Source organism: Pongo pygmaeus, chromosome 20, assembly GCF_028885625.2.
Source record: "Pongo pygmaeus isolate AG05252 chromosome 20, NHGRI_mPonPyg2-v2.0_pri, whole genome shotgun sequence".
NCBI lineage: Eukaryota > Metazoa > Chordata > Mammalia > Primates > Hominidae > Pongo > Pongo pygmaeus.
The window spans coordinates 37,949,673-37,972,244 of NC_072393.2; the positions used below are offsets into that span (position 1 = coordinate 37,949,673).

Here is a 22,572-nt window from a genome sequence, read left to right on the forward strand (position 1 = left end):
CACCATAACTGATTTACATATATATATATATATTTTTTTTTTTTTTTTTTTTTTTTTTTTGTAGGACGAGGGTCTCGCTATGTTACCCAGGCTGGTCTCAAAGTCCTGGCCTGAAATGATTCTCCTACCTCTGCCTTTCAGAGTGCTGGGATTGCAGGCATGACCACAGTTCCCAGCCTCATGCCATTTTTATACTTTTTACCATATTGGCCTCAACAGTTTTACATTCCAATTAACTGTAGCTGCCCTGGAGCTCCCAGAGTGACAAAGTGTGAGACAGGTCAGAGGTGGGGAGGTCCTGCTGTTTCCACTGGTTGGCCTTGGGGGTTGGAGCCAGGGTGTGGACTCTGCAGCCATGTGGGCTTCCCAGCTTCCCAGAGGTCATGCTGATGGCCTGCCAGGGCTTCTTACCCCACAGGACACCACCCAGTATTTCAAGGGTGAGGCTTTGAAAGCTTCCAGGAGCCCACAGAGTTGGGGATGGCTGTTGATGCACCTAACTGACACCCCCCTTCCAGGGCAACCTCAGCCCTAATACCCAAAGGTTTTGCTGTCACAGTGGTTATTTTCCTTGGAACAGAAGGCCTTGCATTAGCCGTGCAGCTTATTTCTTTCTTTTATTATTTTAAATTATAACCTGGCAAATTAACCCTGGAATATTCTTTTTTCATTATTTATTTATTTATTTATTTATTTTTTTAACTGGAGACGGAATCTTGCTCTGTCACCCAGGCTAGAGTGCAATGACGTGATCTTGGCTCACTGCAACCTCCACCTCCTGGGTTCAAGCAATTCTGCTGCCTCAGCCTCCTGAGTAGCTGGAATTACAGGCACGTGCCACCATATCCAGCTAATTTTTGTATTTTTAGTAGAGGTGGGGTTTTGCCATGTTGGCCAGGCTGGTCTCGAACTCATGACCTCAGGTGATCCGCCCGCCTTGGCTTCCCAAAGTGCTAGGATTACAGGAGTGAGCCACTGTGCCCGGATGACCCTGGAATATTCTATTCCCTTTTATTTTCGTATTAAAAAGTTCTGTCTTGTCTCCTGTTCTGTTAAAATGCCCTTTACTTAGAACCTACTGATTAAACAACATCAGTTATCCTGTCAGTCTCCTGTGGGTTTCAGGGAACTTTGAGGTAGTTCAAGATTAAACATCAAAGAAGGCTTTGAGTTCGTTAGGGACACGGGGATGACCTGGTGATCCTGGGACCCTCCCCCTTGACTGAGCAGAGGTCCTGCATTGGCTGCATTGCGTCCAAAGCCTGGGGAACCCTGTGCTGTCATTTCTGGCGAGATAGTGAAGGCAGCCTGGAGGAGAGACACCCTTTCCTTAAGGATGGCCAGTCAGGGACCCGCACTGCCACATCCCCAAACCTCACTTGGGACTATGATAACGACTGTCACGATGTGGGCAGAGGGGCACAGGGACCTTGGCTCATTGCCAGGGGCCAGGTGTCCCACTAGCCTCCTCTGTGTGACACCTGTGGTTTTCTTTTCCTGTCTTTTTGTCTTGCTGATGGAGTTGCTCAAGCCTGTAAGTATCAGTAAGCAGTTGTGTTTGTTTGTCCTTGGGCCTGTTCCTTCATATAACTCATTTGGAAACCCCCAAGTTACAGTACATTCTGGAAGAGGTCACCCCAGATGCAGTCTGCCCCATTCCAGGATCACATACCACCAGGATCCCCTTGGGAATCCTGGATACTTGGGTAGCAGAGGAAGTGGCGGGGCCCACACCCAGGTTTAAGCGCTCTCCTAGTGAAATTCTCTCTTAATCTTTGGGTGTTCAAGAGAAACTACTCTGTTCTGCTAAGGGCTTCTGGAGGTGGCAAGGCAGCCTGGATTGGGCTGAGATCGTGTTTCTAAGCTGGTGCCAGCTTCCGCCCAGCCCGTGAAAATATGCTAGGTGGTGGGTGAGTCTCAACTCTGTGTGTTGACTCTCGCAGCATTATTTTCAGGAGGATTTTGGACTTTGACAGTGCAGCCATATGTGCTGCGGGGAGTACTTTCATAACTGGTTAAGACGTCCTGAGCTTAGGAGGGTGGAGTGGTGCCTGCTTGCCACTCACGTCATCTCTGATATTTAATGTACCCTGGAGCTCTCTCTGCAGTTCTTTGTCTTTCCATCTTCTGTGTCCCTCGTGCCTACGGTGATATTCATTCTTTATTCTTCTGTTGTCTTCCTTTAAACATTTTAACATCAGCCTGCTTTGTACTGCCCACTGATTGAAGATGGAAAATTCTCCGAATATGTCCATTCTTTTTTTCTTTTTCTTTTTTTTTTTTAATTTTTTTGAGACAGAGTCTCGCTCTGTAGCCCAGGCTTGAGTACAGTGGTACAATCTCGGCTCACTGCAACCTCCGCCTCTCGGGCTCAAGCGATTCTCCTGCTTCAGCCTCCCGAGTAGCTGGGATTACAGGTGCACGCCACCATGCCCAGCTAACTTTTTTGTATTTTTAGTAGAGACGGGGTTTCGCCATGATGGCCAGGCTGGTCTCAAACTCCTGACCTCAGGTGATCTGCCTGCCATTAGCTTCCCAAAGTGCTGGGATTACAGGCAGGAGCCACTGCACCTGGCCTGAATATGCACATTCTTTGTGATACCATTTCAATATCAGAGTCTGAACAGCAGTGCATGTCGAAGCCTGGACTGAAATGCCCTTCACACAGGCTGCTGAGTCCAGGGTTGGACACTGTCCTTCCAGACCCGAGCCCTCTGCCAAAGAACACAGTGAGTGGTGAGGACGCGGCTCTGTTGTACAACCCTTCCTCCTCCCTCTTGAAATCACACCCACACTTCTGTTCTTCCCATGACCCCACTCTCCCTGCGTCATGATTGCGGTGAGATGAGTGTGCATTGTCCCTGGGCTGTGAGCAGGTGAGTGCTGCGGAGCTCTGCAGTCACACAGCACGGCTGCTTCTCTGTTCTCATGTAGCCTTTTGGTTTACCTGAAGTTAGTAATTATCTTGTTTTTTTCTTTCCTTGGGTTTTTTTTTTTTTTTTAATGGGGTCTCACTGTGTTGCCTAGGCGGGTCTCAAACTTCTGACCTCAAGCAATCCTCCTGCCTCAACCTCCCGAGTAGCTGGGACTACTGTGTGCCACCATGCCTGGCTCACTTCCCTAAGTTTTTAAGCTATCTTTTTTTTTTTTTTTTTTTTTTTTTTGAGATAGAGTCTCGCTCTGTTGCCCAGCCTGGAGTGCTGTGGCACGATCTCGGCTCACTGCAAGCTCCACCTCCCGGGTTCACGCCATTCTCCTGCCTCAGCCTCCCAAGTAGCTGGGACTACAGGCGCCCACCATCACGCCCAGCTAATTTTTTTGTATTTTTAGTAGAGACAGGGTTTCACCATGTTAGCCAGGATGGTCTCGATTTCCTGACCTCAAGATCCACCTGCCTCGGCCTCCCAAGTGCTGGGATTACATGCGTGAGCCACCGTGCTTGGCCGTTTTTAATCTATCTTAAAGATTCATCCCCAGAATTCTCCTGTGTTGTCTAAACTCAGGTTCTCACTTGTGTGTCTTCGGACATCCCTCCAGACCCTTTCTGCCTGCTTTGGTCTGTGCCTGATACGTCCCATGTTCATTGTCACCAACATCCTGAGATTCTCTGCATCTTTCTTGAATTGAATCTCCTCTTTTCCAGATCATCCATCTTTTTCTTACTTGGTTTACTCCCTTGTTTTGGTGGAGAGCATCCTTTAGTAGCTTTCTAGGAAGGGAGACACAAAACATAAATTTTTTAGAGACTTTGCATAAATGCTTTTAGACTGTCTTCACACTTGATCAATAGTTTGGGTATAAATTTTGAAGACATTTCTACTTCTAGTTTCTAGTGTAGAGACGTCCACTCTATTCTGATTTCTTATTCTTTATATATGACTCCTTTCCTTTTCTCTCTCTCTGGAAGCTTATAGGATCTTCCTTTGTTGCCAGTGTTTGGAAGTTTCCTGATGTTGTGCCTTGGTGTGGTTCTCTTATTATGCTTGTCATTCAGTGGACCCTTCCAATGTGTAGCCTCATGTCCCTTACCCCTGGGAAATTCTCTTGACTTTTTCATTGTTCTCTTGTGCTCCGTGTTCTCTGTCTTCTTTTAAGAACCTCTGTGACTCGTATGTTGAACCTCCTGAATTGGTTGAGTAATTTTATAAAATATATTTTTCTTCTTCCTTTTTTTTAAAATTATACTTTAAGTTCTGGGTTACAATGTGCAGAACGTGCAGTTTTGTTACATAGGTATACATGTGCCATGGTGGTTTGCTGCACCCATCAACCCATCACCTACATTAGGTATTTCTCCTATTGTTATCCCTCCCCTAGCCCCCCACCCCCCACAGGCCCCAGTGTGTGATGTTCCCCTCCCTGTGTCCATGCATTCTCATTGTTCACCTCCCACTTAGGAGTGAGAACATGTGGTGGTTGGTTTTCTGATCTTGTGATAGTTTGCTGAGAATGATGGTTTCCAGCTTCATCCCTGTCCCTGCAAAGGACATGAACTCATCCTTTTTTATGGCTGCATAGTATTCCATGGCATATATGTGCCACATTTTCTTAATCCAGTCTATCACTGATGGACATTTGGGTTGGTTCCAAGTCTTTACTGTTGTGAATAGTGCCACAGTAAACATACATGTGCATGTGTCTTTATTGTAGAATGATTTATAATCCTTTGGGTATATGCCCAGTAATGGGTTTGCTGGGTCAAATGGTATTTCTGGTTCTAGATCCTTGAGGAATCACCACACTGTCTTCCATGATGGTTGAACTAATTTACATTCCCACCAACAGCGTAAAAGCATTCCTGTTCTTCCACATCCTCTCCAGCGTCTCTTGTTTCCTGACTTTTTAATGATCGCCATTCTAACTGGCATGAGATGGTATCCCATTGTGATTTTGATCTGCATTTCTCTAATGACCAGTGACGATGAGCATTTTTTCATATGTCTGTTGGCTACATAAATGCCTTCTTTTGAGAAGTGTCTGTTCATATCCTTTGCCCACTTTTTAATGGGGTTGTTTGCTTTTTTCCTGTAAATTTGTTTAAGTTCTTTGTAGATTTTGGATATTAGCCCTTTGTCAGATGAATAGATTGCAAAAATGTTCTACCATTCTGTAGGCTGCCTGTTTGTTATGATGATAGTTTCTTTTGCTGTGCAGAAGCTCTTTAGTTTAATTAGATTCCATTTGTCAATTTTGACTTTTGTTGCCATTGCTTTTGGTGTTTTAGACATGAAGTCTTTGCCCATGCCTGTGTCCTGAATGGTATTGCCCAGGTTTTCTTCTAGGATTTTTATGGTCCTAGGTCTTATGTTTAAGTCTTTGATCCATCTTGAGTTTATTTTTGTATAAGGTGTAAGGAAGGGGTCCAGTTTCAGTTTTCTGCATATGGCTAGCCAGTTTTCCCAACACCATTTATTAAATAGGGAATATTTTCCCCATTGCTTGTGTGTGTCAGGTTTGTCAAAGATCAGATGGCGGTAGATGTGTGGCGTTATTTCTGAGGCCTGTGTTCTGTTCCATTGGTGTGTATATCTGTTTTGGTACCAGTGCCATGCTGTTTTGGTTACTGTAGCCTTGTAGTAAAGTTTGAAGTCAGGTAGCGTGATGCCTCCAGCTTTGTTCTTCTTCCCCAAGATTGTCTTGGCTATGTGGGCTCATTTTTGGTTCCATATGAAGTTTAAAGTAGTTTTTTCCAATTCTGTGAAGAAAGTCAGTGGTAGCTTGATGGGGATAGCTTTGACTCTATAAATTACTTTGGGCAGTAAGACCATTTTCATGATATTGATTCTTCCTATCCGTGAGCATGGAATGTTTTTCCATTTGTTTGTGTCCTCTCTTATTTTCTTGAGCAGTGGTTTGTAGTTCTCCTTGAAGAGGTCCTTCACATCCCTTGTAAGTTGTATTCCTAGGTATTTTATTCTCTTAGTAGCAATTGTGAATGGGAGTTCACTCATGATTGGGCTCTCTGTTTGTCTGTTATTGGTGTATAGGAATGCTTGTGATTTTTGCACATTGATTTTGTATCCTGAGACTTTGCTGAAGTTGCTTATCAGCTTAAGGAGATTTTGGGCTGAGATGATGGGGTTTTCTAAATATACAATCATGTCATCTGCAAACAGAGACAATTTGACTTTCCTCTCTTTCTATTTGAATACCCTTTATTGCTTTCTCTTGCCTGATTGCCCTGGCCAGGTACTGCCCTTTCTCTTGCCTGATTGCCCTGCCTTTCCAATACTATGTCAAATAGGAGTGGTGAGAGAGGGCATCCTTGTCTTGTGCCAGTTTTCAAAGGGAATGCTTCCAGTTTTTGCCCATTCAGTATGATATTGGCTGTGGGTTTGTCATAAATAGCTCTTATTATGTTGAGATATGTTCCATCGATACCTAGTTTATTGAGAGTTTTTAGCATGAAAGGCTGTTGAATTTTGTCGAAGGCCTTTTCTGCATCTATTGAGATAATCCTGTGGTTTTTGTTGTTGGTTCTGTTTATGTGATGGATTACATTTATTGATGTGCATATGTTGAACCAGCCTTTCATCCCAGGGATGAAGCTGACTTGATCATGGTGGATAAGCTTTTTGATGTGCTGCTGGATTCGGTTTGCCAGTATTTTATTGAGGATTTTTGCATTGATGTTCATCAGGGATATTGGCCTAAAATTCTCTTTTTTGTTGTGACTCTGCCAGGCTTTGGTGTCAGGATGATACTGGCCCCATAAAATGAGTTAGGAAGGATTCCCTCTTTTTCTGTTGATTGGAATAGTTTCAGAAGGAATGGTACCAGCTCCTCTTTCTACCTCTGGTAGAATTCAGCTGTGAATCTGTCTGTTTCTGGACTTTTTTTGGTTGGCAGGCTATTACTGCCTCAATTTCAGAACCTGTTACTGGTCTATTCAGAGATTCGACTTCTTCCTGGTTTAGTCTTGGGAGGGTGTATGTGTCCAGGAGTTTATCCATTTCTTCTAGATTTTCTAGTTTATTTGCATAAGTGTTTATAGTATTCTCTGATGGTAGTTTGTATTTCTGTGGGATCAGTGGTAATATCCCCTTTATCATTTTTTATTGTGTCTATTTGATTCTTCTCTCTTTTCTTCTTTATTAGTCTTGCTAGCGGTTTATCTATTTTGTTGATCTTTTCAAAAAACCAGCTCCTGGATTCATGGATTTTTTTTTTGAAGGGTTTTCTGTGTCACTGTCTCCTTCAGTTCTGCTCTGATCTTAGTTATTTCTTGTCTTCTGCCAGCTTTTGAATTTGTTTGCTCTTGCTTCTCTAGTTCTCTTAATTGTGATGTTAGGGTGTCAATTTTAGATCTCTCCTGCTTTCTCTTGTGGGCATTTAGTGCTATAATGTGTCCCAGAGATTCTGATGCATTGTGTCTTTGTTCTCATTGGTTTCAAAGAACATCTTTATTTGTGCCTTCATTTCGTTATGTACCCAGTAGTCATTCAGGAGCAGGTTCAGTTTCCATGTAGTTGTGCAGTTTTGAGTGAGATTCTTAATCCTGAGTTCTAATTTGATTGCACTCTGGTCTGAGAGACAGTTTGTTGTGATTTCTGTTATTTTACATTTGCTGAGGAGTGTTTTACTTCCAATTATGTGGTCAATTTTAGAATAAGTGTGATGTGGTGCTGAGAAGAATGTATATTCTGTTGATTTGGGGTGGAGAATTCTGTAGATGTCTATTAGGTCGGCTTGGTCCAGAGCTGAGTTTAAGTCCTGGCTATCCTTGTTAATTTTCTGTCTCGTTGATCTGTCTAATATAGACAGTGGGGCGTTACAGTCTCCCATTTATTATTGTGTGGGAGTCTAGATCTCTTTGTAGGTCTCTTAAGAACTTGCTTTATGAATCTAGTTAGCTCTTCTTGTTGAATTGATACCTTTACTATTATGTAATGGCGTTCTTTATGTTTTTTGATCTTTTTTTTTTTTTTTTTGCTTTCCATTTGCTTAGTAGATCTTCCTCCATCCCTTTATTTTGGGCCTATGTATGTCTTTAATTGTGAGATGAGTCTCCTGAATACAGCACACTGATGGGTCTTGACTCTTTATCCAATTTGACAGTCTGTGTCTTTTAATTGGGGGCATTTAGCCCATTTACATTTAAGGTTAATATTGTTATGTGTGAATTTGATCCTGTTATTATGATGCTAGCTGGTTATTTTACCCATTAATTGATGTAGTTTCTTCATAGTGTCGATGGTCTTTATAATTTGGCATGTTTTTGCAGTGGCTGGTACCATTTGTTCCTATCCATGTTTAGTACTTCCTTCAGGAGCTCTTGGAAGGCAGGCCTGGTGGTGACAAAATCTCTCAGCATTTGCTTGTCTTAAAGGATTTTATTTCTCCTTTACTTATGAAGCTTAATTTGGCTGGATATGAAATTCTGGGTTGAAAATTCTTTTCAAGAATGTTGAATATTGGCCCCCACTCTCTTCTGGCTTATAGAGTTTCTGCAGAGAGATCCACTGTTAGTCTGATGGGCTTCCCTTTGTGGGTAACCTGAGCTTTCTCTCTGGGTGCCCTTAACATTTTTGCCTTCATTTCAACCTTGGTGAATCTGACAATTGTGTGTCTTGGGGTTGCTCTTCTCGAAGAGTATCTTTGTAGTGTTCTCTGTATTTCCTGAATTTGAATGTTGGCCTGCCTTGCTAGGTTGGGGAAGTTCTCCTGGATAATATCCTGAAGAGTGTTTTCTAACTTGGCACCATTCTCCCCATTGCTTTCAGGTACACCAATCAAACGTAGATTTGGTCTTTTCACATAGTCCCATATTTCTTGGAGGCTTTGTTCATTTCTTTTTACTCTTTTTTCTCTAATCTTGTCTTCTCACTTTATTTCATTAATTTGACCTTCAATCACGATATGCTTTCTTCCACTTGACCGAATTGGCTGTTGAAGCTTGTGCATGCATCACGAAGTTCTCGTACTGTGGTTTTCAGCTCCCTCAGGTCATTTAAGCTCTTCTCTACAGTGGTTATTCTAGTTAGCCATTCATCTAACCTTTTTTCAAGGTTTTTAGCTTCCTTACCATGGGTTAGAACATGCTTCTTTAGCTCAGAGAAGTTTGTTATTACCGACCTTCTGAAGCTTACTTCTGTCAACTCATCAAACTCATTCTCCATCCAGTTTTGTTCTGTTGCTGGCGAGGAGTTGTGTTCCTTTGGAGTAGAAGAGACGTTCTGGTTTTTGGAATTTTCAGCCTTTCTGCTCTGGTTTCTCCCCATCTTTGTGGTTTTATCTACCTTTGGTCTTTGATGTTGGTGAGCTACAAATGAGGTTTTGGTGTAGATGTCCTTTTTGTTGATGTTGATGCTATTCTTTTCTGTTTGGTAGTTTTCCTTCTAACAGACAGGCCCCTCAGCTGCAGGTCTGTTGGAGTTTGCTGGAGGTCCACCCCAGACCCTGTTTCCCTGGGCGGAGGCTGCAGAATCGCAAATATTGCTGCCTGATCCTTCCTCTGGAAGCTTCATCCCAGAGGGACACCCGCCTGTATGAGGTGTCTGTCGGCCCCTACTGGGAGATGTCTCCCAGTCAGGCTACACATGAGTCAGAGACCCACTTGAGGAGGCAGTCTGTCCATTATCAGAGCTCAAGTGCCGTGCTGGGAGAACCACTGCTCTCTTCAGAGCTGTCAGGCAAGGACGTTTAAGTCTGGAGAAGCTGTCTGCTGCCTTTGGGTCAGATATGCCCTGCCCGCAGAGGTGGAATCTAGAGAGGCAGTAGGCCTTGCTGAGCTGCAGTGGGCTCCACCCAGTTTGAGCTTCCCTGCCGCTTTGTTTACACTGTGAGCATAGAACCACCTACTCAACCTCAGCAATGGTGGACACCCCTCCCCACACCAAGCTCCCGCATCCCAGGTCGATCTCAGACTGCTGCACTAGCAGCGAGCAAGGATCCATGGGCGTGGGACCCGCCGAGCCAGGCACGGGAGGCAATCTCCTGGTCTGCAGGTTGTGAAGACTGTGGGAAAAGTGCAGTATTTAGGCAGGAGTGTACTGCTCCTCCAGGTACAGTCAGTCACAGCTTCCCTTGGCTAGGAAAGGGAAATCCCCCAGCCCCTTGTGCTTCCCGGGTGGGACGACACCCCACCCTGCTTCAGCTCACTTCCATGGGCTGCACCCACTGTCCAACCAGTCCCAGTGAGATGAACCAGGTACCTCAGTTGGAAATGCAGAAATCACCCATATTCTGCGTCGATCTCACTGAGAGCTATCGACTGGAGCTGTTCCTATTTGGCCATCTTGGAAGTGCCTGCTCTTTTTTTAATCTCTTTGTCCTTTTGCTTTACTTTTTTTTCTTTTCTTCTTCTTCTTCTTTTTTTTTTTCTTTTTGTTTTTTTGAAATGGAGTCTCGCTCTTTCGCCCAGGCTGGAGTGCAGTGGTGCGATGTCGGCTCACTGCAACTTCTGCCTCCTGGGTTCAAGTGATTCTCCTGCCTCAGTCTGGGATTACAGGTGCCTGCCACCACACCTGACTGATTTTTGTATTTTTAGTAGAGACAGGGTTTCACTGTATTGGCCAGGCTGGTCTCAAACTCCTGACCTCAAGTGATCTGCCTGCCTTGGCCTCCCAAAAGGCTGGGATTACAGGTGTGAGCCACCACACCCAGCCTGCTTTACTTTTTGGAATGATTTTACAATTTTGTCCTCTACTCATTTTATTGTGTTTTTTATTTCTAATATCACGTTTTTAATTTGCAAGGGTTTTCCTTTTGTTCTCTTTTCTCTCTGATAGTGTCCTGTCCTCGTTTCACATATATGATAGTTTCTCTCATTTCTCTAAGGAGACTAATGATTTTGGTGGGGGAGTTTTCTTCTCTCTACACTGTTTCTTTTTTTGCAGGGTGCATTACTCGGTTTTTAAGGTTGGAGGCTTTCCTTAGACGTCATGCGGTCCTCGACTGTCTGCCTGTATTTCAACGTAGAGGCCCAGTGAGCCGGTGAGGGTCTCTGAGTGTACCAAGCCTGTGGGCTGTGGGTCTCACTGGGGAGCGAGCTGCTGTGAGTGCAGGGACCTCTGAATTCCATCCAGATGCCCAAGGGAAGGCTTCTCCTGTCTCTGGCCCCCGGAGCTAAAGACCTGCCTGTGTCCTAGGAGCTGAGTGGGAGGCACAGGCTGGGTCTCACTGTCCTGTGTGTGCTTAGCCTCCCTCTTTTCAGTTCAGCACCTCTGTTTGCAGCTAGGCCTACAGCCCCGAGTCCTGAGAGTTCTGCTTTATCCTCTCCAGAGAATCAGCCCCTGGCCTTCCTAGGGTTGGGGTGAGTGGCGGTCTGGTGTGGAGCAGTGTAAGGTGATGCAGAGGTTCCCCACTCTGCCACACTGTTGCAGCCAGGGAGCCTGCCCCTAATTCCTAAGCTTTCTGAAGGTTGTTCTCTGCAGATAGGGTCAGGCCTCCCATGGCTGGCTCAGATTCAACTGTCTTGGGGCTGTTACCAGTTTGTCCATCTGTTTTTTAGCTTCCAACATTCTGTTCTGGAGTATTGTCTCTAAAACATAGCTGCTTTGAAATATGATTCATGTACCCTTTTTTCAAGTGTACAATTCAGTGATTTTTAGTGTATTCACAGAGTTTGCAACCACACAAGTAAGTCCATATCCATTAGCGGTCACTCTCCATTTTGCTCCCTCCACATCCTTTGGTAGCCAGCTGTCTGCTTTCAGTCTCTATGGGTTTGCCTGTTCAGGACATTTCATATTGATGGGATCATACGGTGGGTGGGCCTTGGTGATGCTGGTTTCACTGCACACAGTGTTTCCAAGGCTCACCTCTGCCATGTCATAAACGAGCACAGCATGCCTTTTCATGACTGACTTATATTCCATTGTGTGCATGGAGTGTATTTCATGTACCCATTCATCAGCTGATGACAGTTGGGTCTTGTGGCTTTTGCATTTAAAAGTCCATTTACAGGGCCGGGCACAGTGGCTCACGCCTATAATCCCAGCACTTTGGGAAGCCAAGGCAGGTGGGTCACCTGAGGTCAGGAGTTTGAGACCAGTCTGGACAACAATGATGAAACCCTGTCTCTACTAAAAACACAGAAATTAGCTGGGTGTGGTGGTGGATGCCTGTAATCCCAGCTACTTGGGAGGCTGAGGCAGGAGAATCTCTTGAACCTGGGAGGCAGAGGTGGCAGTGAGCTGAGATCACGCCAGTGTACTCCAGCCTGAGTAACAAGAGCGAAACTCCATCTCAAAAAAAAAAAAAAAAAGAAGAAAAAAGAAAAAATGCGTTTACAGGAATGGGGCTTTAGGAAGGAGTGCAGTTTGCCATGTGTGTAACCCACCGTCTTTATCCTGGAGTCCCCACCATGTCTGTGCCTTGTGACTTCTCTGTGACTGCCACTGGCCTTACCCATGTTGGGGTTGGGCTGGATCTAGAGGAAAGCAGTTTCAAATTACTTCTCCTCTCAGCAGAGGTGATTGTGGACAAGTCCTATGTGGTCTTGTTTTCTCATCCATAAAATAAAGATAGTAAAGTACACTAGTGGTTCCTGAGCTTGGCTGGGGACCCTCAGATACTCTCAGGGGGACATGGGTGGTGGCAGGGTTGTGGCAGCACAGGTACAGGCCCTCATGCCTCATAAACCAAGCAGAACAGAACAGGCAGTGGTTGTACAACTGAGCCTTGGGCTGTGCAGCCCCTGCTATCTCTATCAAGGAAGAACTAAAAGAATAGCTCAACTGAGGAAACGGAAACACCTTTTTCTTCATATTCTTCTTTTAACTATCTTACAGATTACTGCAGTTTTTAAATCCTGATCCTTTGAGAGCTGACGGAATCTCTGATCTCCAGCAGGTATTACAGGCCCTAAAAAAAGTAAAATAAAAAGAGAGAAAAAACTGTTTATTCTTTAAATCCTTCTCCTTCCTCCCTCCAGACTTGAGATTAGAAGAGAAACTCCTTAGATGGGAGACTTAACCTGAAGACATCCTTTTAGAAACGATCGAATGGATTGTTGCTTCTGAGAAATTTTTCCTTGTTTTTTGGATAATAAACGATCTTCCTTTTGGTAGTTTGGTGGTTTTTTTTTCTTTTCTTTTTTTTTTTTTTTTTTTTTAAGTACGCACATATACCCAGGTGTTTACATTGAAATCTGTATTTTCTTCATTTCCGTGAAGTTCTTGATCTCCTGTGCTGACGCCTCAGGGCAGACACTGGTTATCTAATGCACATGTTCTCTCAGTTGCAGAAGCTGAAGGGCCTGCAGCCGCCCATGGCAGTGCTCCGGAACAAGATCGAGCCCTGCTTAACCATTGGCTCGTCGCCGCTGTCAGCAGACCTGAAGAAGGTAAAAGTGCTTGTAAAACTGAATTTATCAAGAATGCCAACTTTTTCTAATAGAGAAGGATTTTGAAATAAATGGCTGTAAGGTTGCATTGTATAATTTCTTTGCTTTTGAAATTCTCTTTATTTGAGATTACAGGCATGAGCCACCATACTCGGCCTAATTTCTCATTTATTCTTAAATCCAAGTTAGCTTCTTAGAAGTGAGTGAGTGATTGTTTTGTGAGGCAGCTGCTGTGTAACTGTGAGCTCCTTCTGCAGTCAGGTTTCCAGGCTGCCCGTGGACAGGGCTGTGGGAGGAGCAGCAGGCCACCAGGGCAATTGTAATGCACTCCCCCACCGTTCTTTTCAAAATTGTCTTACACACATATGGTTTCATTTGGAAAATTAATCATACATGTTTATCTACTTTTTTCCTGATTAAAAAAAGTTAAAAAAAATTTTTTAAGATAGGAAGATAAAACAACCAGGACAAATAGTGTGAGAGAGAAGTGGGCAGATTCCACAGTCTTAGAAGATGAAAGCAGGAGACAGAGTGTGGCTGCCTCTGCAGGGAAGGAGCGCTTTGTGAGGGGAGCATGAACCACCAGCTCTGTCTCCTGAGCACCCACAGCCAGCTTGTATTGTTCTGAGCAGCAAGGTTGGAGGCTCTTTTTGGAGAAATTTGAATGGCTCTAGAGAAATGACCTTCAGATGATGCTATTTAGAATTCTCCCACGAACAGGGCCTGCTTGCTACCCTGCCTTTCTGCAGTGAGGTGACACTCATGTGATGACAAGAGTCCCCAAAGCCTCCAGTTGGGTGTTAGTGTCTTGCTCTCCACCATGAACAGACATCAGGGATCATGGGCATTTGAAGAAAGCCTTCACCTTAAAAAAAAAAAAAAAGACCGGGCTGGGTGCGTTGGCTCACACCTGTAATCCTAACACTTTGGGAGGCCAAGGCAGGCAGATCACCTGAGGTCAGGAGTTTGAGACCAGCCTGGCCAACATGGTGAAACCCCGTCTCTACTAAAAATACAAAAATTTGCCAGGCGTGGTGGTACATGCCTGTAGTCCCAGCTACTTGGGAGGCTGAGGCAAGAGAATCACTTGAACCCAGGACGCGGAGGTTGCAGTGAGCTGAGATTGTGCCACTGAACTCCAGCCTGGGCGATAGAGCAAGACTCTGTCTCAAAAAAAAAAAGACCAAAACAAACTCTCAAGGAAACAAACAATGCAGTGAGGAGGAGAAAATGTTAGAGAATAAATATCCCCAGAGAGAATAAATATCCCCAGAGAGAATAAATATACCCAGAGAGAAGACATTGCATCTCTAACAGCTTACTGTTAAAGGGATGTAATGTTTTCTCTCTGGGGATATTGAAAATAGGATATTTTAAAAAGGAACAGGCAGAAAAAAAGGTTCTTGGAAATTCAAAATATAGAAAAATGTAAAAATCACTAGTATGTTTGAGATATAAAAGAGAAGCTAACTCAGAAAGTAGAGGAAAAAGGCAAAGAGACGGAAATAGGAGGAAAAATTTTTGAGGGTCAGTTTGAGGTCCAGTATCTGAAAATGGGCTTTCTAGGAAGAATGAAGGAAGATGGTAGGACATTTTCTGAAGATTAACATAGGAACATTTTCTGGACCTAATGAACAAGAATTTCCAGATTAAGAGGGCCTACCCATCACAGGCCCAGCACAACTGCTGAAGAAAGAGATTCTGAAGCATCTAAGTTGAGGGAATCTAAAGATTATGAAGGCTTCAAGAGAGATGAAACTGGTCCTACACACTGGACCAGGAATCAGAATGGCTTCAGATGTCTCCACAATGCACCAAATGAGCATTGATGTCAAAATTCTGATGAGGTCGGGCGCGGTGGCTCACGCCTTTAATCCTAGCACTTTGGGAGGCTGAGGTGCAGATTGCCTGAGCTCAGGAGTTCGAGACCAGCCTGGGCAACATGGTGAAATCCTGTCTCTACCAAAATACAAAAAATTAGCTGGGTGTGGTGGCACGTGCCTGTAGTCCCAGTCTCTTAGGAGGCTGAGACATGGAAATCTCTTGAACCTGGGAGGCGGAGGTTGCAGTGAGCCAAGATCGTGCCACTGCACTCCAGCCTGGGCACAGAACGAGACTCTGTCTCCAATAATAATAATAATAATTCTGATAAAAAGCTCTTTCCAACCAGAGGTCCTTACTCAAACTGTGGATGGAGTGTAAGGGTAGAGTGAAGACATTTGCAGACATACAGAGTCTTTAAAAAAGTACTTCCCTTCCAACCTTTGTCAAGAAGATATTAAAATATGTTCTCTACCAAAACAAAGAAGTAACCCGAGAAAGATGACCACATGGGTTTGCAGACAAAGGGTGATGGTGAAGGATGATCCCAGGATAGTTGCTCAATACCAGGTGCAGAGCATGGTGGGTCCTGCCTGACTGCAGCTAGGGCTCAGGACTCGAGAGGACCTCACAGAGCTCATGGTGCTGATGAGCTCAGCCATTTGGAAGATCCTATCCATGTGGGTGGAGAACTCTATTGGAACATTTGGGCTTTAGTGACAGTTACATAGAAAAATAAGCAAATAAAAGTCTATCTTATAAAAAGCTTTACAAGTGAAGCTGATGGACTGGCAGTTTATTAGGAGAATGAGGAGGAAAAGCCACATCTTTGATCCGGTGAACTTTAAGTTCCTGTCAATGGGCCATCTATTGGATCCTTTTAATTTACAAAACTAAAGCAAGAATCTTTTTTTTTTCTTTTTTGAGACGGAGTTTTGCTTTTGTTGCCCAGGCTGGAGTGCAGTGGCGTGATCTCGGCTCACCACAACCTCTGCCTCCCGGGTTCAAGTCGTTCTCCTGCCTCAGCCTCCTATGTAGCTAGGATTACAGGTGCCTGAAACCACGACTGGCTAATTTTCTATTTTTAGTAGAGACAAGGTTTCTGCATGTTGGTCAGGCTGGTCTTGAACTCTCGACCTCAGGTGATCTGCTCGCCTTGGCCTCCTAAAGTGCAGGGATTACAGACATGAGCCACTGTGCCTGGCCTTTTTTTTTTTTTTTTTTTTTTTTTATGAGATTTAGCCTCACTCTGTCACCCAGGCTGGAGTGCAGTGGTGCAGTTTTGGCTCACTGCATCCTCTGCCTCCTGTGTTCAAGTGATTCTCCTGCCTCAGCCTCCTGAGTAGCTGGGATTATAAGCATGCACCACCACACTCAGCTAATTTTGTGTTTTTGGTAGAGATGGGGTTTCACCATGTTGGCCAGGCTGATCTCAGACTCCTGACCTCAGGTGATCCACCCACCTTGGTCTCCCAAAGTGCTGGGATTACAGGCATGAGCCACCGTGCCCTGCCTAGCAAGAATCTTTTAATGGGAGTCTTAATAGGAGAAAAAGCAACAGTCTTTTAATAGGAGGTTGGTACTGAGAAAAGATTTGGGGAAACTTAACAAGTTAGGGCTTGGGAAATACTGGGTTTGGCAATGTGTAGTGCTTATTGGGATGAAATGAGCTATGCAGTGGAGTTTTTGTTAGCTTTCTCTACCTTATTTTGGTTTCTGGTTGTTTCTGTTTTGTAGGCTCTTCAAAGAAATAAGTTTCCGGGCCCCAGCCACACTGAATCTTACTCTTGGCCTCCCATAGCGCGTGGCTGTGATGTGGTTGTCATTTCTCATTGTGAAAGCAACCCTTTGCTCTACCTCCTACCAGTGTTGACAGTTTTGCAAACAGGAGCCTGCTATAAGTCATTACCAAGTAGAAATGGAGTAAGTCAAAGACAGTTTTGCCTCACAACCAAATGGGTTAAATATTTATTTTAAAATTATACACCTCACCTTTGAGGAAGGTCATCTGTTACTCAGTTTGGTTTTCAAACTTCCAGGCCAGAAACTGTCCTATGGGAAAGTGTCCTTTCCCATTCCAATTACTGATGCACTCATATTGATTCTCACCTGGAGCCTCTAGTTGTGGGCCATTGGCTGAGGCTTTTAGAAATGGATATTGAGGCCGGGTGCGGTGGCTCACGCCTGTAATCCCAGCACTTTGGGAGGCCGAGGCAGGCGGATCATCTGAGGTCAGGAGTTCGAGACCAGCCTGGCCACATGGTGAAACCCTGTCTCTACTAAAAACAGAAAAATTAGGTGGGCATGGTGGCGTGCCTGTAATCCCAGCTACTTGGGAGGCTGAGGCAGGAGAATCACTTGAACCTGGGAGGCGAAGGTTGCAGTGAGCCAAGATCATACCGTTGTGTTCCAGCCTGGACAACAAGAGCAAAACTCCGTCTCAGAAAAAAAAAGAAAAAAGAAAAAATGGATATCGAGTGTCTAAAACGCTGTCACAGACCTGAGTCTATCTAACCATCACAGTAGCAGCATGAGATGGGTATTGTTCTCACCATTTCATGGAGGAGAAAATGAGGCTCAGGAAGAGTTACTGGGGTAAATTTCCCACTGACAGGGCTAGGAGTGGGGTTGACGTCTGAGCTTCCGCTGCCTTGTCCCATGGTCTGCCAGTCATTTCCTAGCTCCCCACCCTGCTTCATAATCCTTCTTAACTTTTCCCATGTGGGAAAACCTCAGAATAACTGTATTAAGTCTGTTCTAGCATTGCTATAAATACCTCAGGCTGGGTAATTTATAAAGAAGAGAGGCTTAACTGGCTCATGGTTCTGCAGGCTGGAGCGGAAGCATGATGCTGGCATCTGCTCAGCTTCTGCAGGAGCCTCAGGAAACTCACAATCATGGCAGAAGTCTAAGGGGGAGCAGGTGTGACACATGGCTGGAGCAGGAGCAGGGGAGGTGCCACATACCTTTAAACACTAGATCTCAGAAGAACAGCACCAAGAGGACAGTGCCAACCCATTCATGAGAAACTGCCCCCATGATCCAATCACCCCCCACCAGCCCCCACCTCCAACACTGGGGATTACATTTAACGTGAGATTTGGGTGGGGATACAGAGCTAAACCATTTCACCGAGAAAGAGGTGGTGGGAAAGAGAGGAGTGGTGTGAAGGTAAATGATGCAGGGCATGGCCCTGTGCTGCTGGTTTGTGGCTGTTAGGGGCCTGATGGGTGTGGAACCTGCATCTCGGGGCCTGGCACTGAGAGTACTCAGATGGGGCTCCACCAGTGAAAAACAGCAGTAAGAAGACATAGGGTTGCAGTTAGAAAAGATACTAGCTCATTTTTCTAACCATGCCATGCAGTTTTATGATTTCCCTTTAGAAAATTGCATCTGTTGGCTGGGCGCGGTGGCTCATGCCTGTAATCCAGCACTTTGGGAGACCGAGGCAGGCGGATCATGAGATCAAGATCGAGACTATCCTGGCCAACATAGTGAAACCCTGTCTCTACTAAAAATACAAAAATTAGCTGGGCATGGTGGCACACGTCTGTAGTTCCAGCTACTCGAGAGGCTGAGGCAGGAGAATTGCTTGAACCTGGGAGGCGGAGGTTGTGGTGAGGCAAGATCGCACCATTGCACTCCAGCCTGGGCAAGAAGAGCCAAACTCCATCTCAAAAAAAAAAAAAAAAGTTACATCTGTTACTATGAATTGATTTAATCAAATTAATGGATATGTTTCTATCTCCCAAATTACTTAGCAGCAGACTAATGAGAAGCAACTGATGAGAAGTCGCTTATATTGAGGCCAAACCCAGGCTCGGGGCAGAAAGGGATGTCCAGGTCTCGTCCCTGTGGCACCCAGCTTTCTCCACGCCTCCATGGTGAGCCTGCTTTCAGGCCTGTGTCTGGAAGCTGGGCCCACCTGGATCTGTGTGAATGAAAGAGGAGCCTCGGCTTGTCTTCAGTTACTAGAGGGTGTGTGTCCAGGAAGGTGTCTGGCAGGCAATGCAGCTTCAGGAGTTACCTGTCGGCTTGCAGAGGACAGGGTTCAGAAGATAGTCTCCTAAGGAAGAGGGGTTCGTCTTTTTTTTTTTTTTTTTTTTTTTTTTTTGAGATGGAGTCTTGCTCTGTCACCCAGGCTGAAGTGTAGTGGCTCCATCTCAGCTCACTGCAACCTCTGCCTCCCAGGTTCGAGCAATTCTCCTGTCTCAGCCTCCTGAGTAGCTGGGACTACAGGCACACACTACCACGCCTGGCTAATTTTTGTACTTTTAGTAGAGATGGGGTTTCACCATATTGATCAGGCTGGTCTCGAACTCCTGACCTCAGGTGATCCACCTGCCTCAGCCTCCCAAAGTGCTGGGATTACAGGCATGAGCCACTACACCCAGCCAGGGTTCGTCTTTTTTAAAGCCCCTTTTAGGTGGCATTTAGTTCATTCTGTGCAGGGGATGTGGAGCCAGACTTCCTGGGTTCAAATCCTGTTGCTACCATGTATTAGCTGTGCAGCCTTGGGTAACTGACTTCACCTCTCTGTACCTCAAATTCCTCACCTATGAAATGAAGCAGTGACAGCCTCTGCCCCATAAGAGCATCTTAAGAGCTAAATGAATGAATACTTGTGAAGTGCTTCATTGAGACTCGCAGAAAATATGACTCAATGTGTCATATTTTCATTATAATTTCATTAATGAAATTATATCGTCACTTTTCTGACCTGTATGTTGGTTATAGCAGAAACTTACGGGGTGCTGCTTCTGTGCAAGGAGATGTTCTTGATGTTTCGTATGTGGATGCTGAATTCCTAACTACTGTCTGAAGTCATTTGAATTTGTCTGTCTTCGCAGCCTCTCGCAGTCATTTTGTGCCCTGGGTGGAAGAAGGCCCAATTTATTTTTGAATTATTGGGAGAATATAGCATGTCCTCCAGGCCTCTTCATCCTGTGCTATTAACAATTGGGCTCCATAAAGAGGAAGCCAAAAATACAAAGCTTCCAAGGGGCTGTAAGTATCCTTTTCAAGCAGCTATAAAAGTTAAAGTATCCTTTTCACTGTCTTCCCTACAGAAGACAGTGGAGCCTGGCTGGGCCTGGGTCCGCAGTGACATGGCTTGTGTGACGACACACTCACAGTCACTAGTCCAGACCTACTTGTCAGCTCCCGACGGTTTTGATTACGAAGGCTTGATCTTGACTTAGTCTGCTTCACTGAGAAAACTATGTCACTTCATTCATTTATCAGCTATTTACTGAACACTTAAACTGTTTGTTAGATGCTGGGCATACGGGGTTGACTAGGACAGAAACAGTGTTTTACTTCATTAGAAGGCATTTCTAGAAAGTATGTGGACTCTTAGCAGAGGAAATCTTAGACAAACCTGTGGAAAATTGAAAATGTTCACTTTTTCTCTTAAATGCAGGTGATGTGATTGTTACGACCCCATACAGCCTGCTGAGGCTTCTCGCCTGTCAGAGCCTGCTGTTCCTCAGGCTCTGCCACCTGATCCTGGATGAGGTAGAGGTGCTGTTCTTGGAAGCCAATGAACAGGTGAGCGTGGCTTAAGGTCCTCATCACTCAGAAGAGAGGCGTGATTAACATGCTAACTGATGGCAGGAAGGAGGAAAAGTGTCTGGTTGGGGAATACATTGGTTAATCTGAAAAAATTTTATGCTTTAACTTCTATAATTAAGAAGAAAAAATGGTTATGTGAAATTTCCTTCCCAATGTTAGAATTCTTTCTGAAGCGCAAACATTGTTTCCTAGAGATTTCCTAAAATACTTAAAATTTTTCTGATTACAGAAGTAATGATTTTTATTTTAGAAAATTTAAGACATGGAGAAGAGCACTTGAAAAACCCAGCCTGCACAGCCGTAGTCTCAGAAGGGATCCTTCTTACTATTTTGGAGTACTTGCTTCTTTTTCTTTGAATTCTTGTGTTTGTTGATACATATAGTTAATAACATCAGGGGTGTGTTTTACAGGCCATTTTGTAGCCTGCATTGTGCTTCCTGTTCCACAGCCTGGTGGTTACTGGCCATATAGTATTCAGTTCTTTGGACATCACAGAATTTGTTTTACAACTGTCTTAATATTGGATATTCGACATAATTTGTATACGTGTGTGGCTACAGAACATGCATGCTTTTTGCGCCTGTTTCCTTTAGGATGAATTCCTAGGAGGGGATTCATGGGTCAGAGGCTTTGAGCTCTTGTAAGGCTTTTCTTGGAAGCAGTGTCACACAGTCACCAAGGGTATGCACTTGGGAGTAATGATGGCCCCAGTTTTGAGTCCAGGCTTTGTTACTGACTATGGGGCAGTGCAGGGTTCCTGAACTCCTCTGAAGCCTCAGGTTCTGATTTTTGTAAAACTAGTATCTAGGCATACTGCTCTGTGCAGCATCCTTTCTGAAAGCATGACCTGATGTGCACTCCTGTCAGCCATGTGCAGGCTCTCCACACCCCTGCCAGAGCAGGCTTGGCCCAGCTTTCTTTTCCAGACTAACTGGCCAACAGTGGGATCTTGTCAGCCTAATTTATATTTCTTTGATTACTTTTTAGGTTGAACATTAATTCGTATTGATCATTTGTAGTCACTCTGAGTTGCTTGTTCACTTCCTTTTCTTATTTTCTGTTGGTAGGATCATCTTCTGCTAATCAGTTTTTAGAAGTTTTTATGCAAGAACATTAATCTCTTGTTAGTTTGTTATACATATTTACCAAGATGTTGCTTGTGCTTTAGTTTTGTTTATAATGGAGATTGTAGGATATTTGTTGACTTTAAACTTGACATTTTCTCCTATTTAGTTTTTGCCTTTTTTTTTTTTTTTTTTTTTGAGACTGAGTCCCACCCTTGTCGCCCAGGCTGGAGTGCAATGGCGTGATCTTGGCTCACTGTAACCTCCACCTCCCGGGTTCAGGCAATTCTTGTGCCTCAGCCTCCTGAGTAGCTGGGATTACAGGTGCACGCCACCACGCCCAGCTAATTTGTTGTATCTTTAGTAGAGACGGGGTTTCACCGTGTTGGCCAGGCTGGTCTTGAATTCCTGACCTCATGATCCACCTGCCTCAGCCTCCCAAAGTGCTGGGATTACAGACGTGAGCCACCACACCCGGCCTTTTCCTTTTATTTTTGAAAGACTTTCTCCACTCTGAGAACAGAAAATATACAAACCCTTACATTTTATGTTCTGTCACACTAGTTCTTACTCTTTTGAAATAAAAATGAAATTAATTGTGCTAATTTTTCAGATGTTTGCTATATTAGATAACTTTAAAAAAAATATTGAAGTTGAAGAAAGGGAATCTGCACCACATCAGATTGTTGCAGTTGGAGTTCATTGGAACAAACATATAGAACATCTCATCAAAGAGTTCATGAGTGATCCCTACATTGTGATCACAGCCATGGAAGAGGCTGCTCTCTATGGCAATGTCCAACAGGTAACTGTGTGTGTGTGTG

General features: G+C 44.4%; 1 protein-coding gene across 3 annotated transcripts in view; it reads left to right on the top strand.

Annotated features, from left to right (window-relative positions):
• The window catches only part of TDRD12 (tudor domain containing 12), a 105,655-nt gene that overhangs the window by 55,737 nt on the left and 27,346 nt on the right, over positions 1 to 22,572 (top strand). For 2 of the 3 annotated variants that reach the window (XR_010124887.1, XM_063657493.1), the window contains exons 12-17: positions 12,735 to 12,795; positions 13,184 to 13,288; positions 16,847 to 17,032; positions 19,960 to 20,116; positions 20,532 to 20,659; positions 22,362 to 22,553. Coding sequence is in view for 2 of the 3 variants with exons in the window: in XM_063657493.1 (XP_063513563.1) it covers positions 12,735 to 12,795; positions 13,184 to 13,288; positions 16,847 to 17,032; positions 19,960 to 20,116; positions 20,532 to 20,659; positions 22,362 to 22,553 (829 nt within the window). In the remaining variant the exon portion in view is untranslated. Of the gene's footprint in view, positions 1 to 12,734; positions 12,796 to 12,877; positions 13,013 to 13,183; positions 13,289 to 16,846; positions 17,033 to 19,959; positions 20,117 to 20,531; positions 20,660 to 22,361; positions 22,554 to 22,572 lie in introns of those variants that run through there. The other variant, XM_054464676.2, reaches the window with a different exon arrangement.